The sequence below is a fragment of the Pagrus major genome, chromosome 8, assembly GCF_040436345.1.
Source record: "Pagrus major chromosome 8, Pma_NU_1.0".
Taxonomy (NCBI): Eukaryota; Metazoa; Chordata; class Actinopteri; order Spariformes; family Sparidae; genus Pagrus; species Pagrus major.
Window position 1 is genome coordinate 7,721,220 of NC_133222.1, and position 26,191 is coordinate 7,747,410.

At 40.8% G+C, this 26,191-nt stretch overlaps 4 protein-coding genes across 4 annotated transcripts; all 4 read right to left on the bottom strand.

Annotated features, from left to right (window-relative positions):
* Window positions 1-657: 657 nt before the first annotated feature.
* Window positions 658-8,262, bottom strand: cpt1b (carnitine palmitoyltransferase 1B (muscle)). Its single transcript, XM_073471658.1, has 19 exons — window positions 8,112-8,262; window positions 6,962-7,114; window positions 6,615-6,754; window positions 6,245-6,416; window positions 5,920-6,021; window positions 5,010-5,147; window positions 4,854-4,931; window positions 4,520-4,627; window positions 4,256-4,340; window positions 3,672-3,867; window positions 3,401-3,586; window positions 3,204-3,309; window positions 3,006-3,122; window positions 2,760-2,924; window positions 2,523-2,657; window positions 1,701-1,853; window positions 1,455-1,568; window positions 1,245-1,337; window positions 658-1,114 (listed from the first exon to the last, which is right to left on the bottom strand). Exons 2-19 carry the CDS (start codon window positions 7,100-7,102, stop codon window positions 980-982), a joined length of 2,364 nt encoding a protein of 787 aa, XP_073327759.1. The 5' UTR covers window positions 7,103-7,114; window positions 8,112-8,262; the 3' UTR covers window positions 658-979.
* A 505-nt stretch (window positions 8,263-8,767) lies between these two features.
* Window positions 8,768-12,054, bottom strand: LOC141000875 (kelch repeat and BTB domain-containing protein 13). Its single transcript, XM_073471756.1, has 8 exons — window positions 11,827-12,054; window positions 11,551-11,739; window positions 11,252-11,436; window positions 10,797-11,148; window positions 10,105-10,250; window positions 9,795-9,949; window positions 9,537-9,694; window positions 8,768-9,379 (listed from the first exon to the last, which is right to left on the bottom strand). Exons 1-8 carry the CDS (start codon window positions 12,052-12,054, stop codon window positions 9,197-9,199), a joined length of 1,596 nt encoding a protein of 531 aa, XP_073327857.1. The 3' UTR covers window positions 8,768-9,196.
* Window positions 12,055-12,763: 709 nt separating this feature from the next.
* Window positions 12,764-22,052, bottom strand: chkb (choline kinase beta). Its single transcript, XM_073471703.1, has 11 exons — window positions 21,488-22,052; window positions 20,610-20,718; window positions 20,302-20,415; window positions 19,902-20,035; window positions 19,702-19,806; window positions 17,781-17,839; window positions 16,587-16,674; window positions 16,301-16,409; window positions 15,590-15,690; window positions 15,385-15,466; window positions 12,764-14,680 (listed from the first exon to the last, which is right to left on the bottom strand). Exons 1-11 carry the CDS (start codon window positions 21,991-21,993, stop codon window positions 14,624-14,626), a joined length of 1,464 nt encoding a protein of 487 aa, XP_073327804.1. The 5' UTR covers window positions 21,994-22,052; the 3' UTR covers window positions 12,764-14,623.
* A 1,119-nt stretch (window positions 22,053-23,171) lies between these two features.
* Window positions 23,172-25,989, bottom strand: LOC141001027 (zona pellucida sperm-binding protein 4-like). Its single transcript, XM_073471952.1, has 8 exons — window positions 25,545-25,989; window positions 25,248-25,432; window positions 25,057-25,154; window positions 24,789-24,946; window positions 24,515-24,707; window positions 24,219-24,414; window positions 23,639-23,714; window positions 23,172-23,373 (listed from the first exon to the last, which is right to left on the bottom strand). The coding sequence occupies exons 1-8, from the start codon at window positions 25,987-25,989 to the stop codon at window positions 23,285-23,287; spliced, it is 1,440 nt and encodes a 479-aa protein (XP_073328053.1). The 3' UTR covers window positions 23,172-23,284.
* Window positions 25,990-26,191: the final 202 nt, after the last annotated feature.

Genomic DNA, 26,191 nt, shown 5'->3' on the forward strand with positions numbered 1-26,191 from the left:
TTAAATATGTACAGCTAATAGCAAAGTCACCAGTATTATGTAAGGGGAGACGCCATAGGTGAAACATTGTTTTTTATGCATTTGGTCATTTTTGAGAGTTTGGGATATTTAGCTTCCTTAATATGTCGGAAAGACATGAAAGAGGGGTTTTTTTTTTTGGTTCAGATTTCTGTTAATTGATTTGTTCAAATCAGCACCCTGTCTGTTGTACCAGCTAGATCGTCATTGAAAATGTCCTGGAAAAGTCCTGGTAAATGATCTCTAGAAGAGTGTAAACCCTGATTAGATATTAGCCATATTTGCATAGTTAAACACAAAATATCAGAAAAAAATTATCCTAATGCAATTAATCAAGATCAAACCGGTATGAGTATCAAGAATACTCAAGGTATGTTTTTTTTTTTCCTTTTCAGTTATTGTGTCTCCCTTTAATTTCTAATGATTTGCATTTCTACATTAATTGCACAAAAAACACTCATGGTGAGCTGAACATAATAGGTCTATAATGAGCTTTAATGTGTTAATCAAAAATGACAAACACCTTACCAGATGCAGCAAAGTCATCATGTAACAAAGGATTTATGTCTTCAAACATAGTACTAAATTCTTTAAGTGGATTATTTACAACCTTCTTATGCACAAACCATAGACCATATATAAAGATTTTATTTTAGATTTATTACATTACGCTTGTATACAGTCTATGGCATAAATTGACAATAAGTTTCAACAATTTCCCGTTAATAAAGATCACATCGTTCCCTCAGCATCAAAACAACACAGTTCTGAAAAGTTTAACTCTGTATAAATAGAAATAAATTAGAGGAGTAACAACTTGTCCTTCTGTCTGACAGAGTGGAATGACCAGCTTCTATAATGTGACCGGAAAAGCAAAAAGGATCAGAAGTGCAACCTGTCACCAGAAGCATGGCAAAGACACTCACAGGTTTCCTGTGAGCCAAATGCAGCACAGTGTCCGTTATATGTGCTTTTTCCCATTTTCCATCTGCACATGCTTTGCATGCTCCACAATCTTCTTATCGTTTTCAGGCTTGAAAAGGGCCTGGATATCAACCATGGCCTTCCAGATGTGCTGACCAAACCGGTATGAGTCCTTCACGTCACACAATAAGGCAATAACAGAGAGAGAGAGAGAGAGAGATACAGTGTTGAGTTTTAAGAGCAAGCATAACCGTAAGATGTAACAAAAACACAGATGTGCTGTTATCATTTTGTGCTCTTACTGTGTCAGGGCAGGAGAACTTGCAGGAGATGTGGAATGTGATGAGGTTTTCCCCAACAATGATATAAGACACGCCATAACCATCATCAGCCACCTGGGGGTAGACGAGATGCTATTATATTAACGTACGAAACCCTCCAAGTTAGGACAGCAGGGTGAGATATTTAGACTAACTTGTGCACATCTGTAAAATAAAATCAATTTAACTCACTGGTCCAAATCCTCCACCAGCACCCACATATTTAGGGAATTTGTTGATGTCAACTAAATTGAGCTGCTGCTGTGGAGTCTGACTGGTGGACAACTTCCAGGGCTCTGAAAGCACCTAGAAGCAAACATATTGCGTTTATGAAAAACGGCAGATAAGCGAGGAGAAAGGTTGCGATGGGTAGGTTAAGAGAACATAATTATGAATTAGAAACCAATATAATAAAAGACAGATGATTGTAGTTCTGACCTTCGTGAGAAATGGCGAGTCAAGACCAAGGTATTTGGACACAATGTAGAGACAGAAGAGATGACGGTCAATACCAGAACCAGTCATGGCCAGACGATACATGTTTTGGTGCTTATCGGCTGCCTTTCTGAACAGGGCAAGTCTCTGGGCATTCTGAGCACAAAAGCAAACGGCACACAAGAATGACCTTCAAGGCATGTACGTGTGATGCTATCATAGAGTCAGAATGACATTATTACTATTAATGCAACAATTTAACACTGCCAAAACATCCGGGAGTTCGGAGTCCAAGGCGCTGACATACTGATGCACATTGGCTTTAGGTCTTGGTGACCAAGTCCTAAGCAGCACAATGTGACCTCTCAAAAGGTGACCTTCATACATACAGCAAGCGTGTACACACACTACATGTCACTGATAACACATGTCACACTGTCTTAAGTGTAGTTATTCTGGAAAAAAGACACAAACAAACAAGAAAATGACTCCAGTTAGCGTTTACTTAGCATTTAACTTGGTTGAACAGGTTTCATGTTGTGTTTTCCTGGTTAATTTAAAGGGTAACTCCACTAATTTTATGTGTTTACAGGTGTTTTGGTGAGTACTGCTGCATATGTGAAAAAAAGTAGTATAAAGCTCATTGTGTCTCCAGAGGAAGCTGCATGTAATCTGATAAACTGCCTCCAGTGGTGTCACTCAGTGGCTCAGAGTTGCATTGTGGTTAATGTAGGCGCCAGGTTATCTATTGTTCTGCTGTGTCGATTTTGTTTGATCATTTGATTTTTAACTTTTAACTTTCTGTGTATTTGTGTGTCTACTCACTGTTGCACCTGCATCCTCCATGGCTCTGACGAAGGCAACAGCCTCAGAAGTGCAGGAGCGTACCGTCTCCGTCCGTCCGTCTCTGAACATACGAGTCATCGACGACTCGTACGTCAGACAGAACACCCGCTGGTCCTAGAAAGCAGACATATTGAACTCATTTATTGATGATGACAGTGAGCAACTGTGGCAGTAATGTTATTCAAGTGACAGGAGGGTGGATGATGGCAGCCCTACCCTGAACTGTGCCAGCTGCAGGGCCAGCTGAATAAAGGCATCGGGGCTGGTCCTGCACTTCTTGATCAGTCCTTTCCCAAACTCAGTAAACAGACAGCCATGGAAGTCCACGTCATCAGCTATCTGCTTGGCTGATAGGTATGATTTCTCAATGGCATCTTGGCACTAAGAGAGGGGAATTAGTTTAGTTAGTTTTGTGATGGAAACACAGCTATAGCACCAAAAAGTCAATGACTGCGACCGTACCTCCTTTGGAATCTGCCACTGCAGCCGCGTGGGATTAGGTAGGCCTTTGTTCACATCCCCTTTACAGTGTCCCTCCTCCGTATAGCCAAGATGGAAGCAGTCTGTTGCGAGGACATACTACACATGCAGGAAAAGACAACTAAAGATATCTGCAAAGTTCTGAATCATTGTTTTGAAATATCAGCACACATTCTGTACCTCCCACATGTGTCCTACGATTGGTGCATCTGCCCAAGAATGTTCAGCATTGATACCCATTTTTCCATTTGGATAAGAGATCAAGTTAAAAGACTTGTCAAACCACCTGTGAAAAAAGAGAGTACAACTTTTCTTAGGGAAACAAACCATTAAAAGTCTAACCAGGGCTGAGACCTTCCCTTGACTTCTCTGCCTACCTGTCATAACATTTCCCATGAAGCAGGGACTTGGCATAACTGTCAAGTGAACGGTCCTTTGCAGGGTCATAACCCTGCGGCTCGTCATCTAGAGTCAGGAAGAAGGCAGCTGACTCAATGGCATCCAGGGACGCTTTGTTTATCCCCTGGCTGAAATATTTAATCCGAGCCCGAGCCCATGGAACTCTAGAGGGGCAGGATGTCAGAGTGAGATAATTTTCCATCTTCTATTTCATGCGTTTGTGCAATGTGTCCTGTGCTGCATGTGTACCTGCTTCCTGCAGTCAGGGCAGCTAATTTGAGTTCTCCTGGCTGTGGGTCTGACGTGTCATTGAGGATCCTTTGAAACTGTGTCTCAAGTTCACTGGGTAATAGGTGGCGCCCTCCGGTGTACAGCCACACTTGGAAGAAACGGCCCTTGTGGTAGACAAGCAGGTGCTTCCTGTCAGTCAGGTGCTGCACAATATCTGCAGGGAAGGGTACGACAAGAAAAGGAATGGTGTGTGGACAAAGGACGAAATAATAGAATAGGTGCAAGACAATTAAACTCAAAGATAAAATCTAGAATATGAGTAGAAGTATGAGCCCTTTTGCACAAACAAATGGACGAATGCTCCCCTTTAGCCCACAAACTTAATCCTGAGCGCCTGCTGGACAGTTGTTAGAGGTTAAATCAGGACTCATTGGACTGGGTATTAAACTTTCAAGCCAGTTGTTATTTTCAGCATACCTCAATTAGTGGTATCAAAGCAGTTTTTAACAGCTGATGGAAAAGATGTGCTGTGACATTAAGTTTAAGCCCAGGACAGGAGCTGTCTGCCCCATGCGTTTGAGCTTTTATTTACCCTTGCTCACCTGTTTCAATCCCAGGGATGCGGGTGGTGTTAAACATCCTCTCCATCTGAGTGGAACACATAGGAACGGTCCCCAAAGCCCTCAGCTGAGGAGAAGAAAATGTACATGAAATCGTCACCATGAGTTTAAGTACGTTGATTTAAAGAAGCAGAAAGGTTCAGTGTTTATACTGAGGCTGGAGAGAAGATGCCGTATGGTTTTACTGTGGGTAGGTTGCAGCCTGATTTGGTGATTAGGGTTTAGAGAAGAGCAGGCAGACATTACCGGTGCATGTTCACCACGTTCCAGTTTGCGCCTGTACTGCAGCAAGGCGTGGACCACATTCCCTGCCCGTGCAGCCTGTCGGTGTGTTGGGGTCATGTACAAGAGGTCCTTCACATAAACACATTCACCACAAAGACGAAGCAGACAGGTCATGTCAACACAAAGTTTTAAATATTATTTTAGTTACTGGTATTTAGTTTTGAGAATACATTTTTTGTTTGTTTAGTAAAAAATGTCTATTTTTATGTATAACTTCTATATTGTTATAATTAAATACGATTTTTAATGCACACCACTCGTATTAACAAGCTGACCTGGTTACAATCAATCTTACCATTATATAGAAGTTACTGTTCACCATGATAGGACTCCTGCTCCTCAGGTAGATGTACTCCTCCCACCAGTCACTCACCTGGAGAACATAACACAGTGTTAGTGCATAAAATCACAAAAGTAAAAGTTAGTCGTATCACTTTCGAACACTACTCACATAATTTGTTGCCCACCAGGATTTTAGGATCAGGTATCTCTGCAGCTGGGCTGCTTTGGACTCTTTAAAGTCATTGGCCAAAATCTCCATTTGGTTGTACTGCTCAGTGTCCAGCAGAGGACGGACTGACTCAAGGTACTGAGGGAAAAAACACAGTGTGTGTTGTCAAGACAACGGAGCAGCACAAACAGAAAAAGCCGGAAGAAATCTGGCACATGTACAGTGAACAGGATAAGACTACACATGACTTTACTACTGTATCTTTCACCGGGTGCAGGAAGGAAGCTAGAACAGTAGATGGTGGTACATTCAAGCTGTGTTGGTGTGGAGTTATTTTCCTCTGCTAGTGGAAAGACCAATGTACAATCTACAATTTTGTCGGTCCACTTTAAAGCCCCTTGGCTCTGCATCACAGGTGGTAAACATCTTGCTCAATGGTCTTCTATAACAAACAGAAGGGAGCAGCATTCTGTGTTGTTTATTTATAACGCTCGACTACAAAAACTGCCTCTTCTGTCTGAATACAGCACTTTAAATTATAGGCCACAGAACATTTTGACATTAGTTGAACCTCCTGGTTCAAATAAAATGCTGCATACAGATGGAACGAGCTCCAAGATATATGAAGTTCTCTTATTTCATCTGAATACTTTACACCTGACAATGGATACAAAAAATATAGTTTTTGCACATAATCACAGTCATTATCTGGAAGTGTGGTTAGAAACCGACATATTTAGTGAGTGCTTGGTTACCAGCTACTCATAGCTCATAGCTCCTGATCCAAATGTTTGATGGATTTCATAACAATAAACTTAAAGTGCCAATATCCCACATATACCACATACATCCACAAATTAATTTCATGAAACTATTGTCCACATGGACTTGTGTGGTTGTAAATACACACCCTGTGAATTGTATCATCCACACTGGGCACAGGGAGGCGCGGTAAGGAGGCCTGGAAACTGTAGAGCAGCGGTCTGCGCCCAGAGAACATCTTCACCAGGCTCTGGTCACAAACAGACAACAGCCAGAACATCATACACATACAGTACACTCACTGACCTTATCTTCTGCACTGAGTGATGTGCATGAACATTAAACAGATAGTTGTACTGGCAGCTAGACAATTTCATGGCACAGATTAGAGTACATTACTCTTACATTATTCTGATTCTGATTCTGATTCTGATTCTGACATGTAAAGACTGAAAGCCAGAAGGATGACCTACCAGCCACAGTTTAGTTCCCGTGCTCATTCTTCCATGGGATTCAAAGATCCATCCATGGTAGGAGAGGAGAGCTTTGAGAGTGTATCTCAGGAGGTAGATGAGAAACAGCCACAGTCCAGTGGCAAACAGAATGGCACTCAGCACCGCTCGGGTCTGCACTGACATATAGTCTCTGCCCAGAAAAGGCACAAACACTGCCTTTGTCAACAACAGGGTAAAATATGAGCTCAGGCAATTGCAGAATAACTTTATTTTTTCAGATCGCTGACTAACTGCACAACTCATTTAAAACAAACCTTAACGTCCAGTAGTACTTGAAACTGAACCATTACATAGAAACAGGTTATACAGTCTGCTGCAGGTTTCTCACCTGTGTGGTAGGTTTTCCTTGATTGCGGCAATCATTCCTAGAGAGGGGTCTATACGGATGTACAAGGAACTCATCATGGCAATCACAACTATCAGCCAACTGGACGGACTGGCAGGGTAGACTCCAGCCAGGACACCATTCTGGGAAAGCAACCAGAGTTAATGTTACGCAAGATTAATCTTCACCATCTATGCTCTGTTTAGACAACATGAAGAGCGTACACAGCATTTTAAAATGCCTTCAAAGATTGTAAATGACACACTTGAAAGCTTGTTATCTTGAAATGTTATTGTGTGACTCCACATCTTTAAACACAGAGCTAGATCAGAACTGTTGGCTCATTGTACCTTGAATTGAATGGCTCGCTTCTTCCATGCTGTCACTCCTGACAGGTAGATGTTTTTGATGACCTCTTGACTTAGTTTAAGGTCCACACCATCTGGGCGCACGGTGAACTGGAAGCCCACCGCCTGATGCGCTTCAGCCATCTCTGATTAATCCTGACACGGAAATAAAAGGGAAGTGTCTTGAGTCATCAGGTTTCTGACTGGAAATAGATTCTTCTGAATTTCTATCAATGCTAAGGTAATTTTAAGGTCTTCTGTGCTTATGGGTCATAATATAATGATAATCTTGCATTTGTGTCAGCATTGGATGCTCCCAAGATCTCAATGTCCATGATGCAAAGACCCTAATTTCCTCTGAGTCAGAATCACTGGGTATTTTATTCATTACTATACCATGTTTAGTCTTTCTTTCTTTCTTTTTTTTTCTTGTCATTTGTTTGCAGTGTTTGCTCACAATCTGATAGGGATATGAAATTCACAGATGTCAGTATTAAGTAGTCCACAGTATATATATACATACTGTAAATGTATTATAAAGTTGGAAGAGTTCATTCATTTTCTTTTAAATGTAGTTGTGCATTTGTGAAATCCCAAACAAAAATATTTGGAGTTCAAACACACCACTCTATGTAATAGGCTGGGAGACAGGTCTAGGATTTCTTTTTCCATGTCATATGACTGAACAGCCACCAAGTGGGACAAAGTTCAACGGCCAGATATAGCAGTGCACCGGCTCAGCATGTGCGCAGTCCTCAGATGGGTATGAAAATATAAACACAGAGTACAACCAACAGATGAACACTTCACTCTTTGCTTTTACAGTGCACTGTGAGAATTATAACACAAGTTGAAGGTCAGAATTCATTTTTAGTGACATAATGACCAAAAAAAAAGACACATTTATTCACGCTTGACTGTGTCATTGAACTTCAACATCATGATTTGCCCTACATTTTTGCATTCATGGCTTCACACAATAAAAACAACACACTAAAAGATTTCAGTCATTTTGTATTTTCATCCTAACCTGTTACTAAATAACCTTAAGTAAATAGAAGGAGTTTACAGAATGACTATTAGCCTCTGCAGCTGAAACTGCTGCATGCAGAACTGAATAAGAGTGACAAAAAAAGGCAAACCCATACTTTACCTTTTGTGAGACCAGAATCAGTATAATCCACTCAGCCAGAACAGAGCTGAGACTTTGTGTCAGTGAGGCGGTGAAATTCTTCTCAGGCTTGTGTTCTCTGTGTGACTCCAGTGCCCTTGATGTGGCTTTCCTCAGGTAGTGAGATCAGAGCTGTCGTCTCTAACCCGCCCTCTCTCCCCCTTCTCCAACACAACTCTCCCTCTCGTCCTCTCTCACCCATGACATGCTCCTTTTTTGTAACAAGACACCAAACATAGACAGAGCCAAACCTCACGTGCCTTGAGGTCTCTGCTATGCAACTGAAGCTGCTGCAGTGCTGCCTCAGGATGTAATAGAGAGCAATGTGACATTTTCTCTTCATTGACTGAGAGTGCAAGCAGTGTTCAAATGTGGATAACAGCGTAAAACTCTCAGGTTATTACCAGCTGATTCTAGCATCATGTCTTTGGCTCGATTACAGGGTTAGAAAATGGGAAACAATAGTGGTTTTCAATAGGAGACGGAAAACAAAATATGCTTTCTTAATCGTGTGACATTTTCTGACCCAAGTCATATCACAACTTTCAAATCCAATAATACTGTATGTAAGAAAGTAAATGTCTTTAATATAAACAACAAAAGAGAACATAAACAGGATTCTAGTCTTGGGTCGCGTCTTAAGTTCCATGGTATTATACAATAACCTTTATTAACCAAGGATAAAATCTCATTGAGATTTTAAATTTCACATACAAGGGCAGAACTGCAAAAACTATACAGATAAGCATACAGCAGAAAGTCTATTTTCTTAAAAACAGGCTAAGTACCAAAGGCCAAACAGAATATAATTGCAATATAGCTTACAATAAAGTCAAGTTCTGAGGTTCTCCATACTCCATTACTCAGTGCTTTAAGGTGTATGTCCATTGTAGTCTGCTCCTATAGAAACAATCTTTCAGCTAAAAGCCTGAGATGGTGGTTATCCACCATCGCTAATCCACCAAGGGAGTTCATCTCCTTATGTTTGTGAAAGACTTAAGCAGTATTACTGTGCCATAAGCCACAAAAACAAAAATGACAGTATGGCAAAGAAGCTAACTACAACATTAAAAGTGAAGATAAAAAATAGCTTCATAGCGAGTGGAGATGGGGAGAGGAGGAAGAGCTCTGGTGGAGAGAGTTTGGAGATCCATACTTGCAACAGTGTTGTGCTCAATGCTTGGCATCAGCACCTGCTCACCTGCAACTGTCCCCTGTCCTGCAAATGCCACTTTCTCAGCCCTGTGCACCTAAAAAAGAAAAAGATAAGAGATTATATAAGAAAAAAATGTTGTTTTTTTTAATGTCCTTGTGCTTCAGATAGACATAACTCAGCCATTTCTTAATGTGACGAAGTAGTGATGTTTCCTTTTATCAACACAGTTTAGTCTCCTGTTGGTTTCGCACCTGTCCCCATCTGTGAGACTGAAGGCAGAATGATGTCACCACATTTTCTGAGTTGTTCCCACCAATCACAAGCAGCCTGTCAGTGGCACACAGGAAGTAAAGAGCAGGGAGGTCTGCATCTGCTCTAGTAAGGGTGGGAAGCAGTTCCGTCCAGGAGTCTAATAGACAGAGAGAATACAGGGGAAACATTATTCATAGGTCCAGATTAGAAGATGGTGTAAACTGTAAGTAGGGCAGGCTTATACTGTCCTGCCTCACCTTGTCTCGTGTCATACTGCAGCAGCAGTTTCTCTCCAGTCCTCTGGATGCACCCCAACACATAGAAACAATGCCCGAGGCTAGTGGCAAGGGGCACGTCATGGGACAAGGACATGGTGAACTGGAAGTCAGTGAGCGGCAGTGAGGAGACAAACCTAAAGCAGAGATCATATTCAGTCAGTAATACAACAACAAATAATTAAAGGATGCTTTGCTGAGGGAAAAACAATAAGAAAAGACAAAAGCACAATTTTTCAGAGTCATCCCAATAATCTACCAGCTGTGGGACGGAGACGAAGAGGACACATACCTCCATGTGTCGTCCCATGGATCATAGCGTTCTACAGCTGTATAGAGAGCCGTGTTGGAGTCAGGAGTCACCAAGGACTCCAAGTACCAGCCTCCCACAGCATAAATACAGCCTTCACAGGCCACTGCACTGAAGTGCCTTCTGTGCTGTGGAGGCAACAGATGGTGCCAGTTTTCATTAGAGTTATATAGATGATTGAGGGAGAAAAGACAAGAGAAGTTTTATTTTGGCAGCTAAGTCACCAGAGTAAAATGCTGACATTTCTGCAAACTATGGATATATTAAAGTCATACGTTTCAAATAAACATCAGATAACATCTTCATAAGCTGACTTTCCTGTCATGAGGAGGGGGCGAAGGTGGTGGTGGCATGACAACTACACCACCATTGGAGATGGCGTTTTAATATCTGTTTTAAAGAGAAGTCAGGGCGTGTGGCACCAAAACCAGATCGTTTTGATGAGACATCAGGACAATTTGAAGCCAAAAACTGGATATTATTTGATGAGACAATTTCTAGTCATGTCTGTGGTGACAGAACCAGGTATGCCAAAACTAACCAAAACGTAAAATTTCAACATATCCACTATTTGCAGAAACGTGCATTACCAACATATATTTTATCGACTGGGTTGATTTTGGGTAAGACAGTCTGATCATCAGCTTGACTCACAAGCTAGAAGGCTGTCTCACCTTGATTAGAGGCGCCGTGGCGACCCATGTCTGAGTTAAGGGATTATACCTAAAGGAAGCCATCTTGAACTCCCAGCCTCTCTTCACACGCTGCCTGTAGCCTCCTATAATGTACAGGTAGTTGTACAGGACCACTGTGGTGAAACACCACTTATCAGCCCTGAAAGGAAACTCTGTAACTGGATACCAATCTCCACTGTCCTCCGACCCATTCAGCGTGAAGATATATCGTGCACATTCTGTTTCTGGGTCGTTCCAAGTAGTCAGGTTCTCTTTTCTCAGGCTGCAGAGACGTCGGTCTCCTTGTATCCTCAGCTGGACTACTTCATCCTTCTCTTCATCGTTCAGACACCTGAGGTATGAGTCAGTTTTGGTGACAAGAAAGAAACAAACTCAGTACTTGTAGCAAATCACAATTACATCCCATCGATTAAATGTTATACATCAGTGCATACTTGATGAGGTGAGGCATCTCCAGCAGGTTTCTGCCCAGGTAAGTCAACACTGTCATCTTCAGCTCCACACAGCAGATCTCCTGAGCCAGACTCAGGTAGGACAAACAGTTAGCTGGGCTGAGTTCATCTGCCAAGAATGACAGGCACTTTGAGAGGAAGGCCTGAGCCAGGAGATAGCTACTGACCTCCAGAGTCAGAAAGGGAGAAAAGAAAGAGTGAGCCACAGCACCTGATTTGCAAATGAGAGCATGAGATGTCCAAACGGGATTAATGGACATGGTTATCTGACATTTGCATACCTGGATGTGTGTGTCCAACTCTTCCTGAGGGACTTCAAACTTATCATGGAAGGAGAACTCAAGGAGACTGTAGAAGACGGAGGAGGACACATGGTCCAGGTGGATGAGGCTTTCTGAAGTCTCTCTCATTCTGGACTGGGACAAGGCTCGGAAATACTCGCTGCACTCTGAGAGTCTCCTGAGGTTGACCTTGAAAATGAATTATTAAACCACAAATGCAGTTAGTTTGTGATTAACCCGCACAGTTGTGAGAACTGTGTTTTGTTTTTTACTTACATTGAATGCATGTGTGCTGGTTTGGACTGTAACCATGGTTTCATCCACATCTCCAAGGCGATATGTGCGGAGTGCCTCATCGGTTTTCCACTCCTCTGAGTCTGCCTTGTATGATCCTCCATCTGTGACACCTGGGGATGCTATCCAGGTGTTGACTATTGGAAGAGCTCCCCAAAGTCTTGTAAGAACATATTTCAGCCATAAGCTTATATACTCAAAGACTATCATGAAATGTTGCACGAGAGGATTCATTTCAGGGCTGTTTGGATTCAGGTTCAGCCCATTATAACAGTTTTAAAACCGCTTGTGCCGAATGTTATTGTCAAATATCTAAAAGGTCTAAAGACGCTAAGTACCTATTACACAGCCACTGCTCCAATCACATATTCAGAATGGCAATGTAAGCCCCCTAAAAAAGGGAAGACAAGCCCCCTGAAGAATTCCAAACAGCGTCTGCAATGGAAAAATAGAGGACAGAACAGTCTGTTTAGTCCACGTTCCAACAGCTCGTCTCCTTTTCCCTGCTGCAGCTCTCACAGTCACGTGCCCTCTGACAGCACAAACAGCGTGACAGCTGAGAGCAAAGATTTAAGACCGCATGCCAACAGAAACAGCATGTTCAAGGAAAACAGTGCAGTGCTTCAGCTTCAACTTCTGAATTCCTGTTTGTTCTGCAGCAGATACAGTCGATTCAGAAGTGTCCCTCGGATCTTTGAGCAGTGCACTTCCTTCTAGCTGGTCTATTCTTGGCACATGGAGGTGGGACAACAGTCAGCCCTCTGGGATGAAACATGGCCTCCTTCACTCTGCTCTAGACGTCATCATGGGGCACTTAAGTTACTCAGTAGTTATATGACAGCAATATGAGAGTAGTTATTTGTAAATGTACCAATATATTTGTTAAATATCCTTTAATGAAAGGAAAGAAAAACACAGGTTCAATGCAAACATGTTTATTAGCTTTTAGAATGATCTTAGTGCAAAAAGGACCAATGAAATACAGAGAAGTTTTAAAAGAAATAAACTGTGCTAGGTCAGTAATACTTAAAAAAAACAAACTCTTACAAGTAGTTAATGAGTCACAGTTAAGCTTCTAGTTTCTTTTCATGAGTAAACAGATGCAGCTATGTGTACAACAAAGACGACAGGACCTTAAATGCATTAATGAAACACAAAAGACACCATAAATAAACAAATTAGGACAAAAAAATATTGAAGAAAAATGTGAAAACTACACATCACATTCAAATAAGCTAAAAGGAAAGTCACATTTAAAAGAAGTGGAGGTGGAATCTAATCCAGACAGTTTGGGTTGATGTGGTTGCATAAATGTACCAGACGTACATTTTAGTTACCTATTAATCTAATACAGTAAGTAATTTTAAAAGGTATTACAAGGTCTGATAAAAATAAGAACAAGAACAGAAAAGTCATCGTCAGCATAGAATGGTACATAGAGGACGGAAAGTCATCCATATTGAATGCAAGCTGACTTAAATATCAGTAGACAGTTTCAGGTGCAGCAGAAATGGACAGTTAAGAACTGATATCAAAAGTGGTGACAAAATCCAACATTACAGACTTGAATTACAGACTTGGCTGAATAAACATCATTGTTGACTACAGTACTACTGTACAAAATAGCCCTCATGTACAAATTTGTTGAATGTAAGTAAACTTTCAAATTAACTCGGCTGTAGTGTTGTCACGATACTGGAATATTTAACCTCGTTACAATACCCTGAAAGATATTGATATCGATACCACGCTCAACACCACGGGTAAAAAACTGACACACATTCACGGCATTTAATTTTAAATGTCCTATTAAAAGATAAATACAACAAGGTTTGTGTACTGTGCTTTAAACGCAACAGCATCTAAGTTCATTTACCTCTGACAATATTTGAATCTATTAATTTATCTTCTATAATTGCAAAGTTTTAGTGCTTTTGTATCTGATTTTTTTTTTTATCACATTATCAGATGTAAAACGATAGTTTTTTTAAAGGCTTTTTAATAGGCAACTGTGGGACAACCATTTCTGAGGATCACCCCTCAATGATCTCTTCAGTGTAAATAAAGGTCAAATGAATTGAATGTGTGCACTGCCTTGGTGTGTGTGTCAGCTTGCTATCTGAGAGAAGAGAGAAGTACCGATATATCGATATTTTTCACAACACTACTTTAATGGACCTTTAAAGAATAACTGGAGGAGAATATTTTCACATGCTGCTACAATCAGCCCTTATGGAATCTATACACCAGAATACAGGATGAAAATCAGAAGAAAGAACTGAGGTAGAATGACTAAAAACACAAAACAGAAGAGATTTACAAAAGTCTTTCATGGTAAACTCTATATCATTGGTTCAGACTATTAAAGTGACCATGATTTACCATCTCAAACCACCATGACGGTTGCCAGAGAACCTCCAATGCTCTTAGCAACATTCACTACTACAGAGCTATCCCTGCTCTAGTAAGAATTCACACAATGGGGATAAGTGCCTTAATAAAATGGACTGCCTGTCGGCTCAGATTGTGCATTGTGTTCAAATGTAAATGTCCATCTGTTAACCAACATCCCCATGTGTAAATACAGTTTTGATTGTGAATCGCTGGCTTTTCTTTTTCTTTTTTTTTGAGTTTTGCATTACCATGAGCAAGACAAATAAAACTGAAATTAAATCAAAATTGTTTGTCAGGCAGCTGCATAGGACTGGAGCTCAGCTTGAAGAAGGATAGGGACGAATAAATGAGACATTACATTCTGATGGAAGGATTCTGATGGAAATCAGGAGAAGAGCTTCTTCTGTTTGAAGTAGGCATCAAACCGGCACTGGGCATAGTCCTGCAAAACATAATGGTTTAATATGAGGCGAGGTTTAATAAAATGTATCACTGAGTGACAAACATCATTGTGTGTATTAAAATACAACCCTGATTCTATAAATGCAATGATTTGCAAATCCATTTTGACCTATATTCAACTGAACACTATACAAAGACAAGATATGAAATGTTCACAATGATAAACTTTATTGTTTTTTGCAAATATCTTAAACAAGGACACTAATTGTTGAAGTCTTGAAGGTGAAATTCCTTCCCATTCTTGCTTATTATACAACTATGAGTTGCTCAACAGTCAGGTCTTTGCGCTTCATAATGCACCACACCTTTTTTAGTCTTATGCCCGTACTCTTTTACAGTGAATCCAATCAGTAGTACTGTGTGTGGAATGTTAAAAAAGGTGTTTTTTGACGTTTACACTACTCTCCCAATCTTTTGTTGTCCCTATCCCTAATGATTTGAAACATGTTGCTGGCATAAAATTCAGAATAAGTGTTTTTATTTACAAAAAAGCAATTACGTTCATCAGTTTGAACATTAAATATCTTGTCTTTCAATTGAATATATTTCAAAAAGTTAATTTATTTAAATTTTACACAGCCTTCCATCTTTTTCAGAGCTGGGATTAAGAAATGTAGTATGCAGTTGGCGTTGGCATCATACTGTAAAAAAAAAAAGAAAAAAAAAGAAAACAAATCTCCTTACCATGTATCCAAACTCAATCTTGGATATCTTTGCTTGAATGATGGACCAAAGACCCCACAGGAAATGCGATGCTAATGCATACCTACAAGTCCAAACAAAAATGATGATGACAAAACAAAACCAGATGATCCTGTGCTAATTTCAATTATATTTATTCACCACTATTGTATCAGAACACATTAACCATTAGAAAACCACGTGTTACCTGTTAGCTTCGATTAACAGGTCCTCTTCAATCTGTGTCTGGTCCATGGTAATGTCAGAGTGTCTTTTCTGTTCTGCCAGATAAGCTCTGATAAAACAAAGCTGAAATAAAAAGCGAAATGATTGGTTACGTGTTTAATAAATGAAGTAGAATTATTATTTGTTGGTGATTTATCAAAATTGCATTTACAAGCTTGACCACTAGATGGAACTGTGTAACCAGAACACTTGTAACACCTATTCCCTAAGTAGATTATGTTAAATGTGTGATTTCAACATCAGCAATGTATTCATAGCATCTGTCTGAGCTTCAAAGGGAGAAGTGAGGAGAAATATACTGAATCAACTCTTTATTCAAATAGTAATTGTCAGAGTGATAATAAAATTGGGGAAGATGTGCATCATGTTTTAATGATTAAAATCATTGACGCTGCATGGCAAAATATTAATGAAACATTTTTACACCTGTTCACTAATATTTATCATATATCTGTAATAAACTAAACTAAGCTCAAACTTTTTATTTGAAAATATCTGATGTTTAACTTTGATACTTCTCATTAAATGCTACCATTACTGGGCAGTGTGGCAGTCATTAGCGTTCGAAGGCTATACTGTCAAAGTCTGATTCTTGTGAGCCTCTATTGAAGGCAGGGATTGAGTCAAAGAAAGTAGACAGTCTTTAATTAAGCTGTAATGGGTTAAGACTGACCTGCTGCTCTCTGGTGGGATAGTTCTCTGGTGAGGCTTTGTAGAAGGGCCACTGATTGTAGGTGTAATCGTACATCCACTCACAGAAATGGTTCCCAAAGTCAAACCCCCTACACAGAAGAAACAAATAATGTTATTCATATCAAACCACAAGGGCAGAATCTAAAAAACAGTAAATGCTCATTTCTAAACAAAAATACGTAAATTCTGTTAATGCAAGACTCATTTAATTTGATAAAAACTAAACCAATCCCTTTACACCAAATCTAGGAGGGCTTACACTTTACCTGTAATTGTAACTGCTGTACTCAAAGTCAATCAGCATGAGACTGTCTGTTGAGCTCGGGTCCTGGTCTTCCAGCATCAGAATGTTACCTGCAGCGACAAAACAGGAAGGGTGGAAACGACCTTCACCCACACTGACAAGTCACACTCTAATTACTTCAGGTAGTGTCAGGTTCAGACCAGAGGATAGTTTAGCTTAACCAATGAACACTTTGCTGCTGCTTTTAACAGCCCCCTCCTCCGTTTTTTCTCGCATGATTGCACTTAAATGTTGTTTTTTATGTTTGTTTTTAATGTTCTTTTATACAAGCCTGTCAAAGAAGAATTTCTGTCACTCATGACAGACAATAAAGTCTATCTATCTATCTATCTATCTATCTATCTATCTATCTATCTATCTATCTATCTATCTATCTAATGAAAAAGCATTGGTGATCGGTCCGTGTGTGTGTGAGCGCATGTGTAAACAAAGGAGGTGTGTATTAAGGTTGGCAGGTACTCGGCTGAGTATCATCTGAGTAAACTGTGTTGCCATACTTGTGATGAAGAAAATAGAAACCTTCTTAGGTAGCTGACTGAAGTTTATTCATTCAAGTTTATTAAAAACCTTGTTCTGTAAATAGTTCTCTTACTCTTGTGATCAAAAACATTGATCTGAAGCTCAATTCGGAGGCTGTTCTGGAAATAGCTTTCTAATAAATAATAAATAAAGCAACTTTCGATCAACCCATATCAATTTCAGGCTTAAATCAACAACTTCTGTCTAGCCCCACCCATTTCTGGTTCAAGCACCACCCACTTCCAATCACCTCATCTCAGAAGAACGGAGTCTGTGATATCAGCATAGTAATGCACATGATTTTGGTCTTTTGGTCACATACATCTAAATCTCATACTGTATGTGTATGCAAGTTCATCTAAGGTGATTGCCTCATCGGGGAGACAGTCACATTCACTAGAAACCTATATCTGTCCGCCACATCTACTTCAACGGCTCATTTTCACTCATAGGATGAAGCACTGGAATGTGAGCCGTCCCTATTAATAACTACACCCAGGCCTTCCTTTGACTTATGCAATATACTGCTCTCCTAGGCAATGTGCCAGCGAAGTCAGACAGTTGATCAATCATCCAAAATTAGAGGTGTGAGGACAAGGGAGCAGCGAGAGGGCAGGATATGATTTTTGTTTTTTACCTTCCTGGACGTCATTGTGGCAGAACACCACTGGTGATGGAGTCGCAGCCAGCAACTCACTGTTATAGAGACAACAGACAGATGAACAGAGTAGGGATTGAGAGAAAAATAGAGAGGAGAGAAAGAGGTATTTTAGTATAATTGTTTGTACTGGACAGGAGGTATTTATGGAGGCAATCATGGGCGTACTAAGGAATTCAGACCATCTGCCTATGAACTCAGTAGTCAGACTACCCAATATGTTCTTCGTGCATTTGATTGCGAAAGCTCCTAAGCTGCTCATTGAAGAAGTGGCAAAGGTGGTGTTCAACTCTCTAAAAGCCTGGGAACATACAACTGAAATCTTGAATGTACTGGGGGAGGTAAATTCCTGAAAGTGAAAAGAAACAAATACTCGATGTGACTCTGATTGACCTATTGGCCTAGAGCAAGCTAAATCAAATGGTACCTCATGTTCTATCTGTGTAAGCAAAAGGCGTGCTCTGAGCTCAGATAAGCTTGCTTCAGTGTGAGTCTGGTACAAATTTACAAGATAACAACTGGACTCAGATAAACACAGACAATCAACACTGGGCTGATTCTCTATTGGCTGCTGTGGCCAGACAGTCATGACTATTCAGCAGTGAAGTCGTGGGGGTACTGGGACAAAGGTCGGCCATTAGACTGCCAACAAAAGTACAGCCATCACTGAGATTAAATTATTGTGGGGAAATCATCTCCAACTATAAGCCTTTGAGGCTTATTCATGTTGCATATACCATGCAAACTGTTCATATCAATATATATCACCTGATTTTACTGCTACTGTTTGCGTGATCATTAAAACATGCATACTAGAAGTGGTCTTATCTTGTCTGGTGGTGAGGACATAGTGTTCTTGTCTTGATATTTGTACTTTTCGTCATGAGTTAGGACTTATCGTTGCAAACCCAATTCTTTCTTTAAACTAACTTAACAACAAAATAGATGTAGAATATATCTATAGAAAATAGAAATTACATTACATGCTAAACATGCTAAATTACAGGACACCTGTTGGCAGGGTCACTTTGTAGCATCGTTGGCAAACAAGAGGGTCTGCGCACACACACGTAATCATTTAATTAGATTAGATAAGATTAAACTTGTCTCAGGCACTGAGACAGCAAAACCAGTCTAGCATCTGATCAGGAGTGCAAAAAGTACTATAAAGTGCAGAGTAATGTATATATAAATAGTAAATAATAACAAACATTATGGGGAAGATATGAATATGTAAGATATGTACCGTGTGAACCGTATTAACAGTAGGAACATTGTGACATGAACATGTTAATTGCTCTCCTGTGTTTCTCTCATTATTTGGAACATGATGACGAATCAAACATCCTCAAGGTTTTGGGTGGAGGCCCTAAAATGGGAGTTGCTGGCAGCCACTCTGCCTTCAGTGTAATTGGAATTACAGTTGGTAATATGAGATGGCTCTGACTTAACAACGGGCAAGCACTTGACTTAAGCAATAGTGATTGCATCATATTCCAGCCACTTCCCTTCAAAGTAACTTTAAAGTCCCCCTCTAGGCAAAAATTTGTTTTCTTCTTGTTCCAACAGTTGAATGTTTGTGTTTCACTGTGTAGAATTACACGTTACATTATTATTACATTAGAATTGACACTAGAAGGCTATTTTCACACGCATGACTTAAGACTGAAGTAGGACACACCTTGTGCCACGCAGTTAAACTATATTTGCAAATCTTAATGAGTGAAGGAGTAGTATTTTTGGTTATTATGCCTTTTTTCTGCAAAAACCATGTCACACACATAAGGGAATTTTTATGTGTGGAAGGGTCTTTAAGCCTTCATGAGTGCCATATGTATAAATTCTCTCCATGCAATACAAAGAAGTTGGTCATTTGAGGACTCTCAGTGCCCCAACTCACCGAAGACTATCCAGCTCAGCAGGAAGGTCAAACTTCATTAGCTTCTTGTACTTCTTCACATGTGCTTCACGTGTAAAATTAAGCTTCACTACTTGATCCATGTATCTAAAAAGGGAGAAAAACAACAGACATTACATTTACTTGTAAATAACACTGACATTTCTAATAGTAGATAGAGAGTGATATCGAGGTGTCCTTACTTGTCAATGGTCCCAAACAACCACTTGGGCTCTTTGTTAAATGGCATAACCATTTCATGGAAACGTGCCAACTTGGTGGCAATCTCAGCTGAGATGGCCGGATCTGAAAGTTGTTCTGTGTGCATGCGGGTATTCTGGGAAAATAAAGACACAGAAATTACTTGAGTTATTAATGATTTCTCTACAAGTTAGTTCACTAGAACTTTTAAATCACCAAACAAATGATGGTGTTACATAGGCTACTAAATAATATTTTATAATCAAAGCACAAAAAATATTTTCCACAAAATCTAAACACTACAGTTTGACCTGCATGCTGAATGCTTTACACAATAACATACAGAAGAGACACATGGTTTGTGTGTGTGTGTGGGTGTGTGTATGTGCGTGCGAATAATACCGCAAGGAACTGTTCCAAGCGTCCCTCAGGGAAGATGCCATAGAGTTTTGGCCCAAGAGTTCGCTCTGCCAGAATGGCAAACATGACGCTCTCCAACACCAGCGAGTCCACTCCCTGTTCCACAGAAAGACAGTCAAACCGGTTAATTGGTGTTTGTGGCTCTGTTTACACTTCCACGTTAAGGATGAAGACATTACTACTGTATGTTGACTGCATGTATTATTTTCTCCTCATCATAATCAAACATGTACAACCACACACATTCATGAACAAACAACTTCATGAGGGCCGCTACTAAACAGACCAACCTGTAGGATGGCACCATATATTCGAAGGAGCACCTGGCGAGGCTCATCTCCCACAGAGGGCACGTGGTCAGGCAAAGTACACAGGTACAGCAGATTACTCAGTCCACCACTGCGAAACAAAAACACCAACGTTATCACACCTGAAACAAGTCATACCACAGAATGCAGTCATAAATATTAGTCAGACAACACCAGCAGATTTTGCTCTGAATGCTTTTTATCTTGTGTTAATCCTTGCAGGCCATGACGCCTACGAGAGTATATCGGCAAACACAGGAGGTTTAGTGTCAACACACACACACACACACATAGACAACTGTTTTGCCATTCAACCTATTATACTGTAAACAGTATTTAGCTTTAATGGTTCAGTTGAGGGCCCCTTACAGAACTGAATGGTAATCATATACTGTTAAAGGGATTGGGAATGAAGATATGACTGAAAATGTCAATAACAACAATACAAGACCATAATGGCTCCCAGCCTGAGGATCAAGACTCCTCAAGGAGAAAAATTTGCAGCTTTCCCCCTTCTATTCATTTTATAATAACTATAACTAGTTAACTTATAGTAAATTCAACTTTGATTCATAGTTGTTTCACTATCAACAGACCTTGAAATGCTTTATAAACCATCTATTGGTTGCAATTTACCATGTATGAATGAATGTTATTATAAAGTGTGAGAAGCAGACATTTTAAGTGATTCATAAGAGATAAAAAGGAAGGATTACATTGAAGTAAAAGGTGATGGTTGTAAGATTAAAGACCATGGACAGACAAAAGCAGTCCCTGCACATTGATGTGTAAAACTAGGAAATCCCTGTCTGATAACCTTCTGGTGGTTGCGTCCTCAGTACAGCAGACATTGCTTTTACCTGACGATGCTGATTTGAAAGTCATCCTCTCCGAGAGTCTTCCACGAGCCTGACAGAAACTCTCGGCACCACGTATGCGCCCTGCCCCTCGTGTCCCGGTCGACCTCCTCGGTTCTCCCATCTCGGAAAGACTCTGCCTCAGAGTCGTCATCACAGTTGGCCCCGAACAAGGGACTCGGGGTCCTCAACTTCCTCTCGTTAACGATAAGCGCGGTTTCCACTCGTTTCTTCTCGACCGGAGGACCCGTATCCTCTGTTATGACAGTAGGGATGGATCTGAAAAGCCCCGGCCCGGGGTTATCTGGTCCGCCCAGGGTCTCGTCACCGCAACCGCTGCTGTTCACATTCCCACTCGACTGCATCGTGAGTCTCTGGGCGAAGAGTAAAGGCAGACCGGTGTGTAATGTCGGTCTGAGACGGCGGGCGGGTGTCGCTGACGAACGCAGTTCGCCGGTGAAGCTACTCAACCGGAAGAGGTTTACATAGCTGGACGGCCTGAGTCGCATGAGGGGCGGTTGATTTAAGTATCAAATATTCAGATGACAACTTCACGTCCGCGTACGCGCAGCGAGCTACTGAGACAAACTGGCGTATTCAACGTCCAATCACAGTTCACTTCCGCGTTCACGCGTCCAGCTCATTGGTCGTTGCTAAGCGGTAACTTGACAGTCGAGTCTCTCGCACTCAAGGATTCTGGGAAGTGAAGTGTTTTCAGCCATGAGAGTACAGTAGACTACACCTTCCTTTGTTGTGTCATAGAAAATCAAATGAATCAAATGTTTTTGGTGCAGCCAAGGTTGTAGGGAATAGTATGGTTTATGTTTGTCCACTGAGACATGAGGTGGATTTATGATAAAGGTTTGGTTGTTCTCTGAATGAGCTTGATTCAACCTTAAAAGCCCTGGATCACTGCATGTTCTGATTTTTTTCAGGTTTTGAGAGAGGCTTTCAATAAACTCATGGTTTGAGGACCACACGTAGCTAGTCTAGTATGAATTCATGTCTTATCATGGGGCGTCCAGGGGAGAGCAGTTCAGTAGAAGAGTGATATTCTCTTCTCAAATTATTTTAAATATCCTTGAGGCCTAAGTTGATAAAACTTTACAGTATTTAACAAGCAAAGATTAGAGAAAAGTAATTTGTTTTGTTTTTTTATATCATTTCCTGTAGGTGTCCCGACTCATTGGTTGGGATTGGCCTGTTATTTGTCAGATTCATTCTATATCAGTGAAATGTAGTCTCCAATGATTATTTGACTTTAATAAAAAAAAAAAAAATACAAATTAAGCCTTATGATGGGCAGGCACATTCAAGAAAAATGATATACTCCTTTTAAAGCACACATAATTTCTTTACAGATAACATATAAAAGACCTAAAAACATATATATATAATATAATTATAACCTATATAATGGTATTCGAATAATCACAAATTGTTCAAATGTTTTATTAGCTTAATACAGTAGCCTAAATGTAACTAGGTTAGTTGTTCGTTTAGTGGTTTAATTTTATTCAGAAATGTATATCAACAACACACAACAGTATGTAATCTCAGTTTCTGTATGTGCATTACTTTATGTTGAGGCATGGTCATATGTGTATTTTCTGCAGTATTAGTTTTCAGCGTACTTCTCTGTACGAATAGTTTATCTGAATGAAATTTTATGAGATGATACAACACATTCAGCAACTTGTTGATTTATTTTGAAACTTAGTCACTTTTCAGTAAACATCCGGAACAGAGATGTCATAATAAGAGGTTTCCATCTGGATGTTGTTACAGATCAAGCCTGGTTCATTCTTGAGTGATGACAATCATCTGACTGCTAACCAAAGTGGTCTCTGACCTGTTGCCTTTCTTACTGGAAGCTCCAATGTCTCTCCCTGTGTGAAATACAAATGAATGGTCAATTGTTGTCAGACTTAACGTTAAGCAAGACACAAGACAATGTCAGACATCATTTACTGTTCTGGTGACGGTATGTTCAGCTTTTCTGATTTTCATACCACAAACCATGCTGATACTGTATAATACTTGAACATCATGATCTATTTAGCTTCCTGTATTCATCTTAGTCAAAAACAAGAGAAACAGACTTGGAACAAGTAGTGGTGTAGATATCATTAAAGTAAATATTATACTACTTACTCTTTCTGAAGCACCTAGGTTCACAATTATCTCCAAGAGAGGGTTGGCACACACTTGCGTCACAGTGGATATACACCTGGTGAAAAAAAACCCCCCAAAAAACAAGTTTGCAAATATGTAGATATGGTGACTTTAAAAAAATACTGAAAATGCCGAATAAAACAAAGCATTTTTTTTCTTAGACAGTTGGATCCTATACAGTCCAGTCACAAGAATAAAATGTTGGCTTCGTACGCTCTGCAAACCAACAATACGTTGAATTTGTCTGTTTCATACGTATCATAACATTCTACACAGATGACGTTCCTGATTTAACTGACAGAACTGGGTATATTTAGCATATATAGGGGCATTTTCCAGACATGTTTTTGGCGACAAAAGTGGGCATAAAAGCCAAAACATGATATTTTCCTCACCCTAATTAAGTGGGTTCTGTGCCCGAACCTTACCAGATTTTAATCATACAACAAATAAGATTGAAAATGGAAACTTAAAGAAACAATAAGTTAGAAAGGTAAATAAACATCATTTCAACATAATCGTGCTTTGCAGAATTTCTGGCGATTGGGTTGGACCGTACCTTTTCCCTGAGAGGAGTCATAACCTCTGGATCTGCAGCGCCTCCCTTGCCTCCCTTGCTAGGATCGGCAGCTCCAGGAGCTACAAATGTGAACATCTTGAAAACATAACGCCTGTGGTGGGTTGGGTACAAGAGTCCTGATGAGGCCCCCACAGGGATCAGCTGGGTCAGGTAACGGTCATCCCTGTAGGGACAGCTATGACAAGAGGAGAGAAGGTGGAAAAAACGACTGAGTATAGCATCAAAAAATGTATTACACATGGCCATCTCTAAGTCAGACCAACGGTTACTCTTACCCATCAATCAACAAGTCCCACTGAGGAAGACTATGAGGGTAGGGGTTAATAGTTGTCCAGCATCTTCCAAGAGTCAAGACGAGGTTGGGATCAGTCCTCTCCAGCATTCGGACCTCAACGTACACAGGATCCCTGAGCACTTTTACGACGGGGTAGTCGGCATCCGTGTAGAAGGAGTTGTAGGCCACGTCCTCTGCTCAAACAGAAGGATTGATTGATGACACAGTCACTGGCATTTGAGATGTACTGCACAAAGAGTCTCCTTCACACAAACCTTCCGCACAACCCTTAGTATTACATGCTCCATTGGCCAGCCTGAGCTCCACACGCAGGGGTCCAGGAGCTGCAACTGGGGGTGGTGGAGGAACCAGGCCAACCTCAACGCACAGAGCCTCAACTGAGGTACCAATATATCTACACTGGACGAGCAGCCTGAGACAGGAAAAGGGGTCAGAAAACTATTTAAGTGGCTTGTAAGGTCAGTTCATCTCCTTGATACCAATGATTTGTCTGAATACTTTGAACAAAGACAAAACACTTACTCATAGCTGCTGTCCCTGGTAATGGCTCCTAAGTCTCCAATAGCAACTTCATATGAGGAGGCCATCCTGTTTTCATAGGTTATAACACCAGGTTCCTCCTGCAGTAAGTTGGCAGCATTTCAGTCGTCATTACAATCTGACAAAAATACATAAGAATCAAACGGAACAGTCAAATGAGTCACAACCCTTACCGACATAATAGTGCCACAGGCAGTGACAGGGAACTGGTAGATGGCAAAAGCTGAAGTGGTGCCGACAGGACTGCAGTTTGGATCGTTTCCCAGGAAAGAAATGGTCTCAAGGTCAAGGTTGGGTAGGGTGGCATCCCTGGCGACCACCACAATCATTTGGGCATCCTTGGTGCACTGAAGAGTCACTGAAAACAAATTATAAAGCAAAGACCAGAGCTCATGCTAAAGTCTTTGAACACATCCAAGTTAAGCGCTAGGATGAACATGTAGTTCTGAGAGGCACAGAGACATTCTTACCAGATTTGCCATAATAGCACGTGCGTCCGTCAAAGCAGCAGTTTATAGCATCACAGTCTGAAGAAGAGATGTCAGGAGCCCCACACGGTATCTTGTATCGATCTAGTACTTCACAATGGTGAAATACATCTTGAGGAGGCTGCTTGGACGTCTGAGGATGATATGGCCTGCTAGGCTGCTGAGGCAGCTGTGGCTTGGTAGGCTGCTGAGGCAGCTGTGGCTTGGTAGGCTGCTGAGGCAGATATGGCTTGGTAGGCTGCTGAGGCAGCTGTGGCCTGGTAGGCTGCTGAGGCAGCTGTGGCCTGGTAGGCTGCTGAGGCAGCTGTGGCCTGGTAGGCTGCTGGGGCTTCTCAGGTTGCTGAGGTTTATGGAAATATTGAGCATCAGCCACGCAGCCCAACAGAGCAACCGCCAGAAGACAACCACAAATCAACTTCATTGCCATAGCGTCACAGCAAAGAGTGATCCGCAAAGAACACCAGATGCTGTGAAAAATGTTAGGCAAATATGCTGACTTTTATAAGGTATTGGCTAAGCGGACTTGTCAAAAACTCACATCCCATTTGTTGCCCTCAACTGCCAATCATATTCTCCAGTTACTGGTTGGTCTGTGGTGCTGCACTGAAGAGATTAGAGGTCATGCCGAA